Below are 19,133 nucleotides of genomic sequence, written 5' to 3' on the forward strand. Positions count from 1 at the left end.
AGAATGCGCTGAAGCATTTGCCCCCTGTCTATGGGGCCTTGAGTTCACGTTCACCATGGGACCTAACTTTTGGGGTGCTACCTCCCCCAGCAGTCATGCAGTTTCACCAAGACCATACAAGAATCTCCTCTCCCATCAACTAAGTTAATTTCCAAGTACTTGTCAAGCATGAGAAGGATGACCCTTACCTGTCACTGTAGGCAGCGGCCGTGGCAGGGGTAGGCTGGGCGTAGCGGTATGCAGCATAACCACCCTAAAACACAAGGAGAAATGTGACTCAGGACTGCAGCAGAGCCCACTGCAGGGACGCCCAGTGGCAAGACCGCACCAGAACAGCAGTAACCCAAATCTACTGAGCTAAAGTTGAGGTTAATGAAAGCTTAGTATCAAAGCGAAAGTACAAAAACACCGTGGAGAAACGAGGGGTGGAACACCAACCCCAGCGGGATGTTAAAGGTTAGCGGTCGTAAGCATATCCCAAAAGAAAAGCCTAGAGGCCTTTGGAAGAAAATGTACCTAAATGTTAATGGTGATTGTCTTGGGGTGGGGAAGATTATGGGGGATTATTTAAACACTCTTTATACTTTGCTGAACTTTCCAGATTTTCAAAATTGATTCTGCTTTACCTTTATCAGATACTAACTTAAATTGTATTCAAACAATTCTTATTTTTTTATAAAGTTAAGTAAATGCTCTCCTTTTTACATTTATTAAGTCACCCTTTGATTGAAAGTTTATTAGTAATCTCTTACTTATCTGGTTGTCTAACCACTAATGTTATTGAAGACTGTCTTTAGCTGTCTAAATGTTACATAATTATTACAAAAATGACTGAACATTTCTTTTTGGTCAAAGAGATCACATGGTTATATATCATGCTGCTTCAGATGGAGAATTTGTTTGGTGTGGAAAATATGATAGTCTTCTAATTGGTAAATAAAATCATTAACAGAAAAAATCTGAAAAGAAAAGATAATTAAAATTTAGTTGTATGTACCAGTAATTGCAATTGTTCAATTAAGCAAAGAGGACGAGCAAATAGGCATATTCAAAAGGAATTGTGTTCAGTGGAGCGTTGATGATCAAACTGTGAAAATAACAGCTGCTTGCTCAGTGGACCGCAATGATACATCAACCAGTGTACAATGATCTCAGCACAAACAGGATCCAGTGTCCACTGATAACGCAGGACTATTCAGGTTCTATTTAGAACACACAGTCCCATACTCCTCTCAGGTAAGCTTTCTCGCCATCACTAAAGGGGTGACTCAGGACAAAGTAGTGTGTGAGAAGGTATAAACAGCAGAATCATGACAGGGAAAGGTAGGCTCATGGCATTTGGCCTCATGAAACTATGTAATACGATAAGACATAGATGAAGCAAGGAAGCTACAAAAACCCTCTTTCAAGATGTAGGTACACTGGCCTCAATATCTTTCTGCCTCCTTCTGGCACAGTTAACTTTCACAGTAAATATGCTATCATTTGCATAGCAATTCAAAGAAACAAGTTTATCTTTTAAAGTTTATTCTTTGGATCAGTCCTGGAGAAGACACATCTAAAACATCCTGACAGATAATAATTTAGAAAGTTTTTTTTTTTTTCTTAAAGCTTCCCATAAAAAGATAATCAAAGTTAACCACAACAAAAAAGGTCTTAGCCAGATGCCACCTGGTGCTCCAAATACTATATTCTCCAGTTAGGAATGGGGAACTCATTAAATGTGCTGAGGAGTTACAAAACCAAAGCAGTTATGACAGCACTGAGTTCAGCAAACAAGCCGGGCGTGGTGGCTCATGCCTGTAATCCCAGCACTTTGGGAGGCCGAGGCGGGCGGATCACAAAGTCAGGAGATCGAGACCATCCTGACTAACACGGGGAGAACCTGTCTCTACTAAAAATACAAAAAATTAGCCGGGCATGGTGGCGGGCGCCTATAGTCCCAGCTACTCAGGAGGCTGAGGCAGGAGAATGGCGTAAACCCGGGAGGCGGAGCTTGCAGTGAGCTGAGATCCGGCCACTGCACTCCAGCCTGGGTGTCAGAGTGAGACTCCTTCTCAAAAAAAAAAAAAAAAAAAAGAGTGATGGACTAAAGAGAAATCGGGTCACCAGGTTTCTGGAGCCATTTTTCTATATAGCTTCATCTTGACTTCCATGATGTGTACAGAAAGATACAGGTGTGCAGGTACATACATTAAACTTAATGAGGTAGGGAGGGGCTAGAATTGCCTAGCTGATTTCTAGGAGACATCAGCTTGCAACAGGCTTAAAGTTTTGAGTAGAGAGAGGGTCTGTGTGGTATGTGCGTGTTTCTCTCTGGAACAAAGTATTTGCAGCAGTCAGATGCCATGTCAATCATGAGTTGGTGACTGTGAATTTGGTCCCACCAAAGATGTCTAGTAACATCCTATTTGCAAGCCTCTTGGTTTGAACTTTGCATATCTTCCACCTTCTGCCTCTGATAAATGGAAAGAATTGCTGCAGTGCAAACAACTACAATGAACCACACTGACTAGTACGTTATGTATTGTAGACACATCAAATGCAGGTGTGTACACCTGGGATTCCTCTGCACAGCAAATGTGGTCATCTGCGAAGGTTTCAAAATGACCTCTACTGTTTGCATATGACTTGGCCAGTTAAAGAAAATGTGCGTTTCTATACAAGACGGGCACAAGTCGTCAATGTCCTGACATTTGTCTTTATTATCTAGAAATTTGCTTGTGAGTGTTCCTGATTCAAGGGTCAAGATCACAATTTTCTTAAGTCTCCAGAGCCAGTGGAGAGATTTTTGACCTTGATCAGTGGTTTCATTGCTGTCGAGTAGACCACTTGGAGATGAATGTTCTATATCTGTGCTGTCCAACAGAGTAGCTACTTTTAGTAAATGACTACTGAACTCTTGAAAGGTAACTAGTACAATGAACTGATTTTTTAAATTTACTTCTCAGTCAATTTGAATTTAAATGTAAATAGCCACATGGGGACTGGTGGCTAAAGGATTGAACAATACCAGTCTAAATGATCCCTGAAACATGTAATAATTAGAGAAAAGGGGATTAGGTGGTTTTCTCTCTCCATCTTTACTGCATAGCCTTCCTTGGCTATTTCTCTTCTGTATGCAATTCATACTAGGGAAATAAGAGTTGTGTATTAACTCAGTATATGTGTGCATACACTGTAAAATATAAATTGCTTTACATACAAAAAATACAAATTGCTTTAATTTGCCTAACAGGTGACTTGAATCAATTTTATTGGTCTGTATTTTGCAGCCCACTGAGCATAGCCAGAACTTCTTCGAAGTTCCATGGTGATGTCTGTAAAAGGAACACTCACTTTCAATAGCCGTCACCAGACCATGTTCATGGTGAACCTAGTCTTCCGAGATCATATGACAAAAATGTGTCATTGACAAGTGATTTTTCCTGCCACCAAACCAAAGGAACAAGGCATGACAAGCACAAAATAGTTCTACACTCCCCATTCCTGAAATATTTATTCCTCCACATCATGGGTAGCAAAATACAAACGTAACCTTATATAATAATTTCAAGTTGCCATTGTGGATCTTCTTGCCACCACCACCAAATGAGTGAGGCCACCAGAGTGACCCACCGGTGTGGACTGAGGAGTTTCCTTTGTTGGCAAAACCTCTAGAGGTCCCTCGAGGTAGTTACCCATTAAGCACCTCAAATGACGCTCCAATAAAGCATTTTATTTTCTGACTACACTGGAGATGGGATCTCACTGTGTTGCCTAGCCTGCTCTCAAAGTCCTGGGATCAAGCAATCGTCCCAATTCAGCCTCCCAAAGTGCTGGGAGTACAGGTGTTAAGCCACTGTGCCCAACTAATAAAGCATTTTTAAAATTATGCTTGTGGGGAATGGTGGAAAGGAAAGTTTCCACAACCAAACCAGTTTGGCAGATGCTCAGTTAAATTAAACTGGTTACTCTGTTTGTGGAACTCCTAGGGACAATATTCATGAACATTGTGGGACCTCCAGGGCATCTCAGAGAATTTGAGGCTTGAAGATTTCACTTTAGAGCATACTTTTGAAAATAAATTGTTCTGTTGGACAAATAGTGAATTCTGGGAGGGGAAACCTGTGTGTGCTGGGGGGACGTGGGCATCGGTAGGCCTGTAACATGTACGTATTACGCATACTTCCTTCAACTGGAGTGCATAGGAAAGTAATCAGCTTAACCCCAGGAGTAAAGGCTCCCTTTATTACCAAAATATCCAAGGGTCAAGTCTCACTTGGTGCAAAACAGGTGTGCTGGTTTATATACATAAAACTTAAATCTTATTTACTATAATATTTACAAGAACATTTTAAAATGAAACACTTCCTAATTTACCTATATTATATATATATATATATATATATATGTATATATATATATAAATTTTTTTTTTTTTGAGACAGTCTTCTCTGTCCCCCAGGCTGGAGTGCAGTGATGCAATCTTGGCTCACTGCAACCTCTGCCTCCCGGGTTCAAGCGATTTCCCGAGTAGCTGGGATGGCAGGCTCGTGTCACCATGACTGGCTAAGTTTTGTATTTTTAGTAGAGATGGGGTTTTGACATTTAGGCCAGGCTGGTCTTGAACCCCTGGCCTCAAGCAATCTGCCTGCCTTGGTCTCCCAAAGCATGGGGATTACAGGTGTGAGCCACCACACCTAGCCACGTTCATCTATTTTTGAAGGGTGGCATTCAGAGGTCCAGTTCTCTTGAAATGTGACAGTGAAAGTTCATCTCGGGAATTTTAACCATATTGCCCTTTACACCAGGTCAAAGTACCTCTTTCTCACATTCAGGTTTTAATTAAAACTCAATCAATTCTCATGATTTACAAAAAGTACTTTCTGAATTCACTCAAAATACTGAAGAAAAAGGAATTGCAGTGATAGGGAAAGTAATGTCCTAAAACTCTCACTGATCATCCTCAGTTTGACATTCATCTTACTTGACAGTTTCAACGTGGGTAATAGACCAAATTTGGAGAGACTAGGGCAGACACATTCCAACGAATATGTTGACTTTTTTTCTTTCTACGAATTTGTTCAGTTGGTGGTTGCTTCAGCAGTGAGAAATAGGTTTAAAAGCTATAAGAATAGGTGTGAAATAAATTTCTGATCAGCTCTACTAAGACCAGGAAAGGTTATGTTAGATGTCAGATATGCTGGCTCTTAATGCTGCATATGAAATTGTTAATTTAACCCCATTCCAGTTCACTCTGGGAACCTACTAAAAAATTATCCAGACAATTGGTTCAGTCAGAACCTTGAATTCTTTTTCATTGAATGTATACTGATTGAGTCCAGATACATTTCTTTTTTTAAGCTTAAAACCAGCCAAGCTAGACCACCACTTGACACACTCAGGATCTAACAAAACTCATGGCCAAGGCCAACTAATATCAGTCATGGAAACGGCACCCATATTTGGAAGAAACAGCCGCAACACAGTCAGTGGATATATCAATAGATATGGGGATAGCCACCTCTATTCTAGGAGATTTCATATTAAAACTGGAAAATTCAGTTAAGTCTTTTTCCTCCTATGTTAGAGAACAACTGCCCTCCCCAGAATTATCTTGTTAGTAAGGATTTCACAGCAAACCCACAATCATAGTGATGAGTTTCTCCACCAGTTGGGATTTCATACCTGCAGCAATTTATTGCCATACACAGGCTCTTGATACACTACTCTATAAGGAAACAGAAATGTAATGTTTTCAATGCAAAAATGAAATAAATAAAAGAGAATGCATAAGTCAGACAAATTCCAGAGCAATTCATTTACAAGTTTGCTTCTCTCTTACTTCACCAAGACTTAGGACTGACCCACCAAGCTGAAAGAGGCACTGGGCCTTGATAAACATTTTTAGTTGCAAATCTCTGCAATGGAGAGTATCAAGGTGGAGATGGGGATCAAACCACTTTGTGTTATAACTTGTGTTTATTTCTAAAGAAGAAAAAGATAATTTCATGGCTTCTTGCCTCTTAAAGCATATTCTAACAGTCCAAATTAACTATTTCAAATTTATCTCTTTAAGTCATGATTGGAATTTTCTGGAATACCTAAGGATTTAACATGAATGTCCTAATTATTGTAGTTAAGAAAAAGCACAGTAGCAACCGTAACTGCATAAACACCTTTAGTTGTTAATTTCAACTAACAGCAAAATAGCAGTTCATGAATTCATGAATTACATTGAAGCTACGATAGCTACTTTTAATAATTTCAGACTAGAGAACTGAGTAGATATGAGTGTGTGTATGTGTGTAAACTAGTGTTAATATACATAGCTTCAAAATGCTATGATTTCATACAAATGTAGCACTGGCAAGGAAGGTCTCTTGTACAGACTAGGATGTCTTGTACAGACTAGGATGAAGTTTTTGGAGGTAAGAGTTATTCATGGGCAAGACTAATCTTCCGTGTGAGCGGTCACAGTTTGAAATATAATTCTCCAGTTCCAGGGCAGACACTGAGATGGCTGAACATTTGAAGAGACTGAGGGACGTACCCTCTAAAGGCGTGTGTATACTTTTTCCTATATAGCCTCTATATAGCCTGTCTTTCCTTTCCAGTTTAAATTTACTTATGTTAAAAGTCAAAGTTTGTGGAGCTATGGCTGACAACATTCTTCTTCTCTTTCTCTGCCAGTTCACTGCTTATTTGAATATTTCTAGTACAAATATTATTCTCAGTGGCCTGCCCACCCCATTATGCTCACTTCTCTCCCTCTTCCTTTCCTGTCTTTCACTGTAGTTTACAAATTTTGCTCAACTGGAGAAATGACTTGGATTTGTGGGCTCAGGGCTTAAGCATTAAACTCAGTAGTCAAATCATGTGGGCTCAAGGCCCAGTGTCAGTGAACATTTCTGGACAAATTATTTTCTCTTTTCTGGAAAAAAAAGCTTCCTGTTAGCCACGCGTGGTGGCTGATACCTGTAATCCTAGCACTTTGGGAGGGCAAGGCAGGTGCATCACTTTGAGGTCAGGAGTTCGAGACCAGCCTGGCCAACATGGTGAAACCCTATCTCTACTAAGAATCCAAAAATTAGCCAGGCATCATGGTGCATGCATGTAGTCTTAGCTATCTTGGGAGGCTGTGGCAGGAGAATTGCTTTGAACCCCGGAGGCAGAGGTTGCAATGAGCTGAGATCATGCCACTGTACCCCAGCCTGGGTGATACAGGGAAGCTCTGTCTCCAGAAAAGTTTCTCTTCTGGAACAACAAAAAATAGAGGTAAGATGCCTTGTTGCAAGGGCTGTGGTGAGGACAGATTAGGTAATACATGTAAAACACTAAGCATCTTGTCTCTCCCATTGGAAACACAGCATTCGCCTGATTTCTTGGTGGACTGAGGTCTCCACTATGGTGACTGGGGACGGCAAGCCAAATGCCAATCCTCAGTCACGTCGCACTGAAAACAAGTTCTCAGGAAGGAAAGACTCTAGGGGTTTTTATTTAAAGAATTCCTACTTTCCAGCTTTACATGTTCCCAAAGTTACTGACACTTCTCATTCCTGAGTTTAAACATCAGTGAAATGAGGATACCTCTTTGTTTTAAAACATATAGGTGGCAGAGTGACATGAATTCAGAAATAATTGTGTTTAGCCATGGTGTTAACCAGAAACTTGTTATACAGGATTTAGGAATGGTGTAAAAATGCACTGGAATCTCAAGACACATTTGCTAGGAGGCCTTCATGGTTGCGTCTAATGTTAGAATGCTTAGGATGTTCTTAATAAAAAGGAACATGGTCAACATTTATAACTTATATCCTCTCACTCTTTCTCTCTGCTCTTCCCATTGTCAAACACCCCACTATGTTACTCCAGTTTCTATCCATTTGTCAATTCTTTTTAACAGTTCATTATAATTTCTTTCTCTCCCTCTTTTCATTTGTAATATTAATGGTTATCTTTTGATCAAATACTATGTTCTTTGATCTCTCCCTGAGAAAGGTCAACCAACAAATGTCTTGGTTCAGTTAAGCAATGCTTGTTTTCCACTCCTTGGTCAATTTCTGGCCTCGTAAAATCTATAGCTTCAGGGGTCAGGTGTGGTGGTTCACACCTGTAATCCCAGCACTTTTGGGAGTCGAAGGCAGGTGGATCTCTAGAGGTCAGGAGTTTGAGACCAGCCTGGCCAACATGAGAAACCCCATCTCTACAAAAATACATGGATTAGCTGGGCGTGGTGGCAGGTGCCTATAATCCCAGTTGCTCAGGAGCCTGAGGCTGGAGAGTCGCTTGAGCCCTGTAGGCAGAGGTTGCAGTGAGCTGAGATCATGCTACTGCACTCCAGCCTGGGTGACAGACTGGGATTACACCTCCAAAACAAAACTATAGCTTCACTTCCAAATATGAGTGACTCTGTAGGTCTAAGAACCTTAGTCCTTGCATTGCCACTCTGTTTGTATAACCTCTACTATTTAGTTTGCTTTACTTTTTAATTAAAATGAATTTATGTAAAGGCATACCACTAAGCAATAATAGTGAACTGGTAGATTTGATATGTTTCATTATGAAACTTAAATTCCTATCTTTTTATACAAAACTTGTGTGCGTGTGTTGTGTTCTGATCTCAGGTAGAAGGAACTCAGATAAAGATCATTCCTATTCTCCTTTCTCAGACAACTCCCACATCCTCTCTGATGAGTAGGCAACCACACTGTGCCCGAGCCTCTCCACTGCGGCTAGAGGCAGTGGTTTTCCTGCAGGGCTCAGATCCTGAAGAGAATGAAGGCTTTTCTTTGCCCTCTGCCCAAACAAGCTGTCCTGGTTTTTTCCCTTCGTGTCTGGCTCACAGCATTTCATAACAAGTCTACTCCCTTTGGTGATTTCAGGACATCTGTGATCATCTGTCCCTCTCTGCTCAATCCTCTCTCCTCTGAAAACTTTCAGAAGGACGTCATTTGTGAGGAGGTTGTGGCTTGCCAATTACCGGGATCACGCAGGTCTTTCAATGCCTATGTGCTTCGGCAGAACTAAAAAATGCCCGAGGGCTCCAACCTCAGGTGGTAGGGATGGAAGACCATGGAAAACAAAGGACAGGGGAGGGGAGAGAGCAGGGTACTTAGAAAAGCCCAGTAGTTCTGGGATGCAAGCTGTTGAGTTGTTTACCTGCTCCGATATACCGCCAGGATGGTGAACATTTTGAGCAGGAAGAATCTGACAGTATCCTCCTTTGTCTTCCTTAGCAGTGACCACAGCTATAAACTTACTACCCAATAAAATTAAAGAGGTTTATGGCCAGGTGTCCTGGCTCACGTCTGTAATCCCAGCACTTGGGAAGGCCGAGGCAGATGTATCACTTGAGGTCAGGAGTACGAGACCATGCTGGCCAACATGGTGAAATCCCGTCTCTACTAAAAATACAAAAATTAGCCAGGGGTGGTGGCAGGTGCCTGTAATCCCAGCTACTCAGGAGGCTGAGGCAGGAGGACTGCTTCCAGGGGGCAGAGGTTGCAGAGAGCTGAGATCACAGCACTGCAGTAAAGCCTGGGTGACACAGACTCCATCTCAAATAATACAATAATAAAGTTTAAATCTATTAGAGGTGTCTGATATGTCTAACATATATCCCAGGGCCTCTCAGAATTGCCCTAAACCTATTTATTGTGTACTGTTTTTAACGAGATTGAAGGAGTAAGCCAAAATCTTTCTTTAAGTAGAATCTCATACGACTTTCTAAGAATCTGTTTAACCATCATCTCTTTTAAAAACGAAGCTTGGGGATATTTCCACTCATCAGAACATGCTGGTATCTCAAGGGAGGTAGGGTAGTGGCTTAAAAAAGCACATTCAAGATTATGACATACTTCTAGCTAGGACGAATCTTGTTCTGTATATTCTGCAATGCAGAACAGATTTATATTTCTTTTCCTTAAATTTATGGTCATCAACGACCTCTTGTTCTGCTGCTGAGCTGGGCAGTGGCGCAGGCTAGTTTCTTACTGTCCAATATACACACAGACACACATCAGCAGCAATACGTTAAATTTGTCATCGGACAAAGCAAAATATTCAGGATTCTACAAGAATCTACAAGATTCTAGAGACTTTTTAGAGACAGGACAGAAACATGTGCTGGGTAAACAAATCTCTAAATTGATATCACAGGAACTTTTTCTGCCACCTGATTGCATATGTGATTCTTCACCTCTGAAAAATCTTATTATAACATGAAGAGTAGGGAAAATGATAATTTTTGGCTGGGGGTCGTGGCCTGAAAAGTCAGAGAAGGGGCAGTTTTATAAACGAAGCTATCAGACAACTTAGGACTGGAAGAAACCCTGTCCTGTGAAGCTCACTTAGATGCTTCCCAGGCTGCACCACTGTACCCAGTGGGCTTGGCTCAAACATGAATGTGTGACAGACAAAAATCTCCTAAAGGAACTAGACAAGCACAAAGGGACATTTCTGTGGCTTTCTTCTCTGAACAAATTTTTTTTCCTGTCTAGTCAAGTGGTTGGCATATTTCTTCCTCCTTTGTGTTTATCTACTTGCATTGCTCTGTGGATTTTCTGATCCAGCAGTATGCCCCAATCGATACAAACACACACTCACTCACTTAAATGAATCCCTTGTTTTTCCTTATTTGTGGGAGCTCCACAGACCTTGCCTTCAGGCAGCCTCTCCTTCCTGCTACTCAAGAATCTGAGGCCAGCAAGACACCAGTTGGACATCTGCATAAGATACCACAGATTAATGATTCAATAAATTACTGTCAGTTTGAATAAACTGAGGCATGAAGAGGTGGACACTCACTAAATGATAGTGAAATATTTTTAAGGAAAATCTGCATTTTTTTTTTCTTGGGCAGGTGTTGCTGGAGATAGTTTCCATTTTGGTGGATTTTTTAAAAAAGCATTTCTCTATCCCTTGTCTATTCCTTCTCATTTCTAAAGCCCTAAATTCTGCGATGCCAACTACCATTCTGGCTCCTTCCATCTGCAATCATCTACTCATGGGCTACATGAAGGCGAGAGCCAGGACTGGTGATTGGGTTTAGCAGGTGCTTGAGGATATATGAATGGGCTTCAAACTGCTCAGCCCCAGCCTGCCTCATAATTTAAAATCTGAAAGTCTGGAAAAGAGGACGTGAGACGGAAAAGCTTAAGTTCCACAAAAAAGAAAAAAATTGATTCATCACTGAGTGAATTAGGACATATGGGTTGTTCACTCACTTTGTTATGGGGGAAAAATACCCACAGATCATAGTAAATATGCTTGATGCAATAGAACTCAACTAAGTCTATCATTGATGGAGATAAATACTGTATCTCAAAACTGTAATGATTTGAAATTCAAAAGGAATAAAATAATCAGTGGCTTATCTTCTAGTACCTGATATCAATTTTATCAGAAAATATGATTTTTTTGCTGTCTAGCCTATAAAACAAATATAATCCCATCAACTGAGGTCTTTAGTAATAAAAATTGTGATTTAGGGAGTATCTCCCAACACTGCCCACTTATTCAAAATTGTGTTTACTCCACGTCATTTTCATAACATCATTGCTCGTATCATAATGTCGGAGAATAACTACCTCTAGTTGAACATAGATAAGTTTAATTCTTCTCATGAGAAATAGTCTACTCTTTTCTATAAATAAACTTAAAGTGTTACTATTAAGCAATTTTAAGTCATATAATTTGGGGAAATGGAATAAAAGGTTAAAGAAAATCGGGGCTCAATGTTCAATTTGACATACATTTTGTTAAGACAATTTGTAGGAGATGTTTAGGGCTAAACTTGCCCATGAGAGAGAGAGTGTTCCTAAGGCTGCTGTGATATTTTAGGGAAAACATCAAAAATATCAGCCATGAAAATATCTTTTAACCCTCTGCAGCTGGTAACTACAGCTGTTATCCTAAATATTATACCGAAAACAAAGAACATATTGAGAACTTGAGACACAATTTCTTTGTGGGTGAAGTGGGGTCTTCAGTTGGCATGAAAGAAATGCCACTTTTTTTGGGGGATTGCATTTATTCTGAAGTTGATCGAGGGGTTAATTCTACCCCACTAAACAGCCAGTGATGTCTGCCATGAGCTCAGGGGCAGAAGTCTTTCTGTCCTGCAAGACAAACCACTGAATTATTTCCTGCGAACCAAGGAGAGAAACTCAACTACACCGAGTAGAGGAATTCACAGCAAACTTGTAAAAAGAATGACTCCAGGAGGAAACGGGGACGGCATGCAAGTGAAGGAATACTTACATAAATGTCTGCACCATAAAATCCATCCTGGTAAACAACACTGCAAGGGTGCACACACAAAGAGAAACATCCATATTAGTGCATTTCCCATGCAGACACACCAACCCCTGCACTGGCGAGGTTAGTCTGGTCACAAGATCCAAAACACAGGAACCGAGGATCGTTTTCACGTTGATTAAGGAGGTTGGAGACAACAGCAGTTGAGCAAACTGAGAAAATTAGGCCGGGCTTTGGTGCTGGCCCAGAATTAGTATGTGTGGTGTAGTGGTGGTGGTGGTGGTGGTGGTGGCAGCGGCGTGCTGGGTCCCAAACTTCCCACTCTCTCAGGAGTGGGTACAGAAATGCACGACTTTGAAATGCAAAGAGGACTGAGATTTATTTTAAGTGGCCCAGGCAGACATGAGCATCTTAACAGGTCAGAGTTGGCAGTCAAACCACATATAACCCCCCTACCCCACAGAACAAAAACCCAGAACATCTATCTATAAAAATAGGATTTAAAAGGTCGAGACACAGATTGGAGCATTCTCAATACGGGCTACAGCCAAATGGCCTCAGGTGAGCTGGACAACGCAAACGGTTTCAAAAATTTTCTTTTACATTCTTTCACATTGTATTATACTTCGTAATTCCGTGTGCATTTTTTTATGGTAAATGGAGAATGTCTCTAATTCTATGTAGGTGAGCATGGGTATGTGTGCAAGAATCTGTTTTGTGTGCAGACATGTCTTCATGTGTACAAGTGCATTGTGTGCATATTTGTGTATGTGTGTTAATATGGACAAGTGTAGGAATGCATGTTTGCACTTGTCTATAGTATATACATGCATGTAAACATGTATATGTGCATGTGTATATGTGTATATGTGTATTGGGATATTTATGTATTTGTGTACTTATATGTACAGGAGTATATACATGTGAATATCTGTATGTTCACATAAATTATATCTAGATGAAACAAAGTCCCACACCTTGATTGAACAAGTCCAATATGATAGCAGCTCTCTGATTGCCACCCATATAGTGACCATCCCAGAAAGAAGAGACTTCAGAGGGCTGGGGACAGGGGTTAGGGAATGATTCTCCAAAGCTTTTTGGTACACTTTGAGTAAAAAAAAAAACAAAAAACAAAAGAAGCTCTTAGCTATGTGGTCGTGAGAAACTGATTTATATTTTCTAAGCATGGAAATGAGTTTAACAAGAATCATATGTAGCCTTCACATGTTTCTGTAAGGATCACAAGGCATCTTGCATATGAAACTGTTTCTAAACGACTATTTTTAAAAGGATCGTAGTGATTTACAATCTTCCCCAATACCTTCCCATGATGTTTCTAGATGACTTATGATTCCAGCAAAGGACCGATGAGCCCCACCATTGAATGAGGCTGAGGTTCTAATAGAAACACAACTTTAATACCAAAGGCTTGCAGCAGATTTCAGTAGCAGAATTGGACCCACATGTAAGCAAAGCATATTGAGCCAAGGGAAGGCATTTTACAACACACACACACAGCACTGACACACACACGCGGCTGTGACACTGGTTTGCTGGAGAACACTCTAGTGTGCTTCTTAGAGTATTCTGGAGTCAACTGACTAAACTCCAAGTACCATTGTCTTTAAAAATGTGGCAGGGATTTCCCACAGTAAGGAGGTTGGTAGAAATAGCTTTCAGCTGTTGTTCATATTTGATCCTGGAGGGCTACAGTTCACAAAAGCACTTGTGAAGTGGCGTAAAGCCCCAATCCAAGGTGCTGAGGTGTGCAGCGTCCTGAGCTATGCTTTGAATTCTTTTTCAACATTTCCAACACAAAGGACAGAATGTTGGTTGGGGGGTCAGAAGGCAGAGTCACCCTCTGCGAACAAGACTTGGAACGGGTCTGAAGAAAGAGAGGTGAGCCACAAATATTTAGTTTGGGTCCCAAACCACAGAGCTGATCACTTAGCCATATCAAAACAGCTCCATCCCATTTTTTCATGCTGCCATGCCCTTGCACGTGCAATGCCTTGTGCTGGCAATGCCGTTTATCCCAGTATCCTCATCCAAAAGCAGTGAGATGACCATTCAAGAGCCAAGTTAGATGGTAAGCACAGGGGCATCTGAGTCAAACTGCAGCATCCTCAATCAATAGCTCAGTACCTTTGGACACATCACGTGAGATATCTGAACCTCACTTACTCATCTGTTAAAAAGGGAAAATAGATAAGTGCCTACCTCAAGGGAGGGTTTCATAAGATAACATTTGCAAAGGGATGGGCGGCATCATCCTTAACACTGTAGCTCTAACAGGGTCACCATGTCTCAGACCCAGTGCCTTCCCATTATGAAAGCCAGCATCATTTTTCAGATTCTTATTCAGTCACTCATCAATTTCTGCCTCACATCAAAGGTATGTGTGCATGTGAATCATTGCACCTTAAAAGCTACATCCAGTGGCTTAACTAACATTCTGTCTCAATTCCTGACACATTGCTTGTTACCTAGAAAGATGTACAATAACTGGGTGAATAGGGGTCATATTTTAGAGGGAAGGGTGGGCATAAGAAGGTGTCAGAAGGAGATTGGGTCATTGCTTTATCAACTCGAGGTAGAATTCAACAATGGGTCAGGAGGAGTCTCAGGTTTGTCTGATTTGGCTATTCAGTATCGATGACAGTTGTCAACGGAGGAGAAATTATGATTAACAGACTCGAACCTGAATTAGGAGACCAGGGCAAGAGACTAGACAGAAAGCAATCTAGAAGTAAACAATATATTTCTCACTAAATATGAAACATATACCTTTAAATATGGGAAATAATGACTTCTAAAGATCTCAATGGTAGAACCTCATCTGTCTCTGATTTTCTGTGTATGGAGAAAAGAACTGAGTCCAGGCCTTGGAGGCTCTTCCAACAGGGCACACGGCATGGGTGTGGGCCAAGAGTGGGGTTCTATGATGTGGCTGAGGCTGAGCTCTAGCCAAGAAACTGATCCCTTCTTTCATTAAGACAAGTTGTTATGCACCATGGCCAGTTTTGTGCCTCCATGTCAAGCCTATTTGTACCAACATTGCCCAGAGGTGAGGCAAGAACATGCCGTGATGTTTGCTCTTAGAAGTCTCTGCTTAGTAGGGTAACCTGATCACCATGCTTTGTCCTCCACCGTGGGCTGTGGAAAGTTACTTGGGGGACACAGACATCCCAAACTGATGAGACATTGAACCAAAGAAGAACTGGTCTAGCTTTCTCATTGTGAAAAGCTCAAATTGCATACGTACTATTTCTCTATTGAAAAGTTTTCTGTACCCCAACTACTATGCCAAGGCATGGAGACTGAAGAAGTAAGCCCCCCTCAGGAAACCTGCCCTCCCAGAGTGTACAGGGAGTGGGACACACAGTCACAAATTATGCACAAAATTGTAGAATCACAGCTGGGATAGAGGCTGCAGGAGAGAGCAACAGAGGTCCCCTGAATGTGGAACGGAAGGAGGCAAGGCCAGCAGCAGAGATGAGAGAGGCTGAGCAAATGGCAGAGAAACCTCAAAGCCTTGGCTCAGTAGAGAGGAGGGAAGAGCTGTCAAGGCAAAGGGTATTGGGGCGAGGGTACTGCTAAGGCAAGACCCATGGTTGGAAGACCCATGGCCTGGCTTCTTGGAGGGCTAGGGAGAAAGGTATAATGTCTAGCTTTAAGTTCTAAATATGGTGGCTTCACAGCGAAAAGATGATTGTAGCTGCCATTATAAACCCCATTATGAAGGGATTACTTATTTTCAAAGTGCACATGTATTGGAGAGAAATGGAAAGGACAAGTGATCTATCTATAGGATAGCTCTAAAAAATGTGGAACCAATGTATCATCCTCACTGGCAATGTGAAATAAAGCCATGTAATGGGAAGCCAATTTTACCAAAACACTGTTTTTCTTCCTAATAGTTAACAGCATGAGCACTAATACTCCCACTACTCACATTTGTAGAACACGTACCATGGATCAGTCCCTATTCTAGATAGTCTGTGCTCATAATCCCACTCAGTCCTCAGAACACCCCTATGAGATGGATAAAATGATGATTGCCTCTTTAGACATGTAAAAATTGAAAGACAGCTGGGTATTGACTGAACTGGGATTCGAGCCCAGGGAGTCTGGCTCCACAGGGCAAACTCTTAAGTACTATGGCAAGCAGTGGTGGTCAAACTTGAATGCGTATCAGAATCACCTGGAGGACTTTTGAAACACAGATGGCTGGGCCCCATGCCCAGCCCACAGGTTCTGATTCAATAGATCTAGATGACAGCATCTAAGAGCTTATATTTCTAACAAATTAACAGATGATGCTGATGCTACTAGTCCCAGGAAAATGAGAATCATTACTCTATGCAACACCATCCTCCAAGTGTTATTGTACTTTACATGTGAGACAAAACTGAAGGTCGGCCTCCTGGGTCATATTCTAATGGAGGAGCTGGTTACAGGAAAGCTCTTATCACAAAGCCTCATGCTAATTTCCAAAAATGTATCCAAATAATTTTTAAAGCCTCATCAAACAGCTGCACTTAAAATATAAGATATGTAGGAAAAGAGGCACAGGGATGCATTTCTACAGTGCAGCTATAGATAAACTAACCACAGAACAGTTAGAAGAGAAGGGAGTTACCATCGTGCACTAAACAGGTGCAGTCCTATTTCAATGCAGAGATGGTACGTCTAGCCATGCAAAGGTAATTGTATTACTTGTCAATCACATTGGGACTCAATATGCTTTTGCAAGGATATAATGCAAATGCACATCTTATTTTCTTAGAAAAGTAATAGCAGTAGTTAAATATTTGAATGAATGCAAGCAGGGAGTGATTGCACTATAGAAAATTAGTTTACTTTAAAAAATATATAAAATGCCCAAGCCATACAATCTGCCTGTGTAATATAATATATACCAGCCACAAGTATATTCTCATAGAAAAGGCTGTTCACAATTGTTCTACCCTGAGGCCCCTTCCCACTAGAAAATAAACTTTCTAATGTGTTCAAATACCACTGTGTTTTAATGGATATCAGGGGCTATCAGAAACGCGCTGGCATTTGTATAGAATTGTGGGTGTGTGGTGTATTTGTACACATTTTCCTAGAGAATTTTTAATCAGATTATTGAAGGCATCTGTGAAAATGCCTTTTTCACATTCTCTCCTCCAGAAAAAGGGTTTAAAGACCACTAATTCATGATGTTTGTCTATAAATTCACTCTATTAAGAGGCTGTTTGGGTTACATTTTAAAACTAGCAAATAAGAAATCACACTTTATAAAAATAATTCGGCAAAGGAAGCTTGTCCAACCCTCAGTCCATAGGCTGCATGTGGCCCCAACACAAATTCATTAACTTTCTTAAAACACTGAGATTTTTTTTTTTTTTTTTTTTTTGGCTCATCAGCTGTAGTTAGTGTATGTATATTTTATGTGTGGTCCAAGTCAATTCATTCAATGCGTCCCAGGGAAACCAAAAGGTTGGATGCCCGTGTGTGTAAAGTATTGTGAGAATGGATAATGATGACTTTTGTTCCTAGTATTTGTTAAATGAATAAAGTTCCTAAGCATCAGATAATACAGGTTGGGGACTTTGGGTTTTATCTTATAAATATCTGAGAGCATGGCTGATCTATACACAGAAAGATACGCCTATGGTCCCAGAGACTGTTGTCAGAGGCTTTTTTAGGACTTAACCTGAAAACATTTCCAAAAGGTCAATTTGTTCTTCCACTGGCCAGCTTTAAGTTTTCTCCTGGGATACTCCCTTATCTTTCCTATACCCCAAATAGTATACAGTCTTATCAAAATACTTCTCAAGGGTAACTCTGGGAAGTTTACACAGATGTATGACAATTACCTGAGAAAGCGCAGAAAATCTTGCTCAGAGATACCTAGAGAACCAAAACCAAAAGCCTACAGCAGACACTACATGCTTAGGCTTAGAATAGTAATAAAAACATGGCCAGGGGGTGGTGGCGCACACCTGTAATCCCCGTACTTCGGGAGGCTGAGGTGGGCAGATAACTTGAGGTCAGGAGTTTGAGACCAGCCTGGCCAATACGGTGAAACCCTGTCTCTACTAAAAATACAAAAAATTAGCTGGGTGTGGTTGGCATGTGCCTATAACCCCAGCTACTTGGGAGGCTGCAGACAGGAGAATTGCTTGAACCCAGGAGGAGAAGTTTGCAGTGAGCCGAGATTGTACCACTGCATTTCAACGTGGGTGACAGAGCAAGACTCCATCTCAAAAATAACACATGTGATGCTCCATCAGAGCACCCCATTGTACTCCCTTGAAATATGCGTGGTACATAACAGGTACTCATGGAGTTCCTCTTCGATAGGGAGGGGATTGGGGTTTAGCTGCTGTTTTCTAACATCAGAGATTACTAAGTCTATAGGGTTTGTCTCCAATGCCTCCACTTGCCGTTTTGATGCATAGATAATAAGCTTGTGAGCTCCCTGAACAGCAGTTACCTGATGGGTAATTCCTCCCAAATGTGAATCGTAGGAAGCTAGACTGGGCATTGTGGCTTCTCAATCAAACTCTGACTCCAAGATCAAAGGCAAGGAAAAATAAGGAAAACTCAACTCTGCTCTGTGACTGTTCCCTACTCAATATTGTATTTGCAATCTACATATTCCATAAGCAGTGGAAATGCCTCAACCATTTCTTGAAGGAAAATGGAGGTCTGTGAAACTGCATGTGCCCCCTAGCAAAGATAAATAATGCATAGAGGGAGAGACATGGGGTCTTCTTGTTTACTCAACCACAAGCAAAAGGGTTGTTGAGAAAGAAGACTATGGGTGGTTAATACAGTCGCTAAGTTCACCAACCTGGAGAACAGCAGGTACAGTTCACTGAATGCATGTCACA

General features: G+C 41.1%; 1 protein-coding gene across 12 annotated transcripts in view; it reads right to left on the bottom strand.

Moving 5' to 3' along the window:
- Positions 1-19,133, bottom strand: part of RBFOX1 (RNA binding fox-1 homolog 1) — a 1,702,422-nt gene that overhangs the window by 36,925 nt on the left and 1,646,364 nt on the right. For 8 of the 12 annotated variants that reach the window (XM_025370432.1, XM_025370439.1, XM_025370440.1 and 5 more), the window contains 2 exons: positions 12,247-12,286; positions 189-253 (listed from right to left, as the gene is read on the bottom strand). In XM_025370432.1, coding sequence (XP_025226217.1) covers positions 189-253; positions 12,247-12,286 — 105 coding nt within the window. Of the gene's footprint in view, positions 1-188; positions 254-5,670; positions 5,714-12,246; positions 12,287-19,133 lie in introns of all 12 variants that reach the window. The other 4 variants (XM_025370433.1, XM_025370435.1, XM_025370430.1 and 1 more) reach the window with 1 other exon arrangement.

The sequence above is a fragment of the Theropithecus gelada genome, chromosome 20 (genome assembly GCF_003255815.1).
Source record: "Theropithecus gelada isolate Dixy chromosome 20, Tgel_1.0, whole genome shotgun sequence".
NCBI lineage: Eukaryota > Metazoa > Chordata > Mammalia > Primates > Cercopithecidae > Theropithecus > Theropithecus gelada.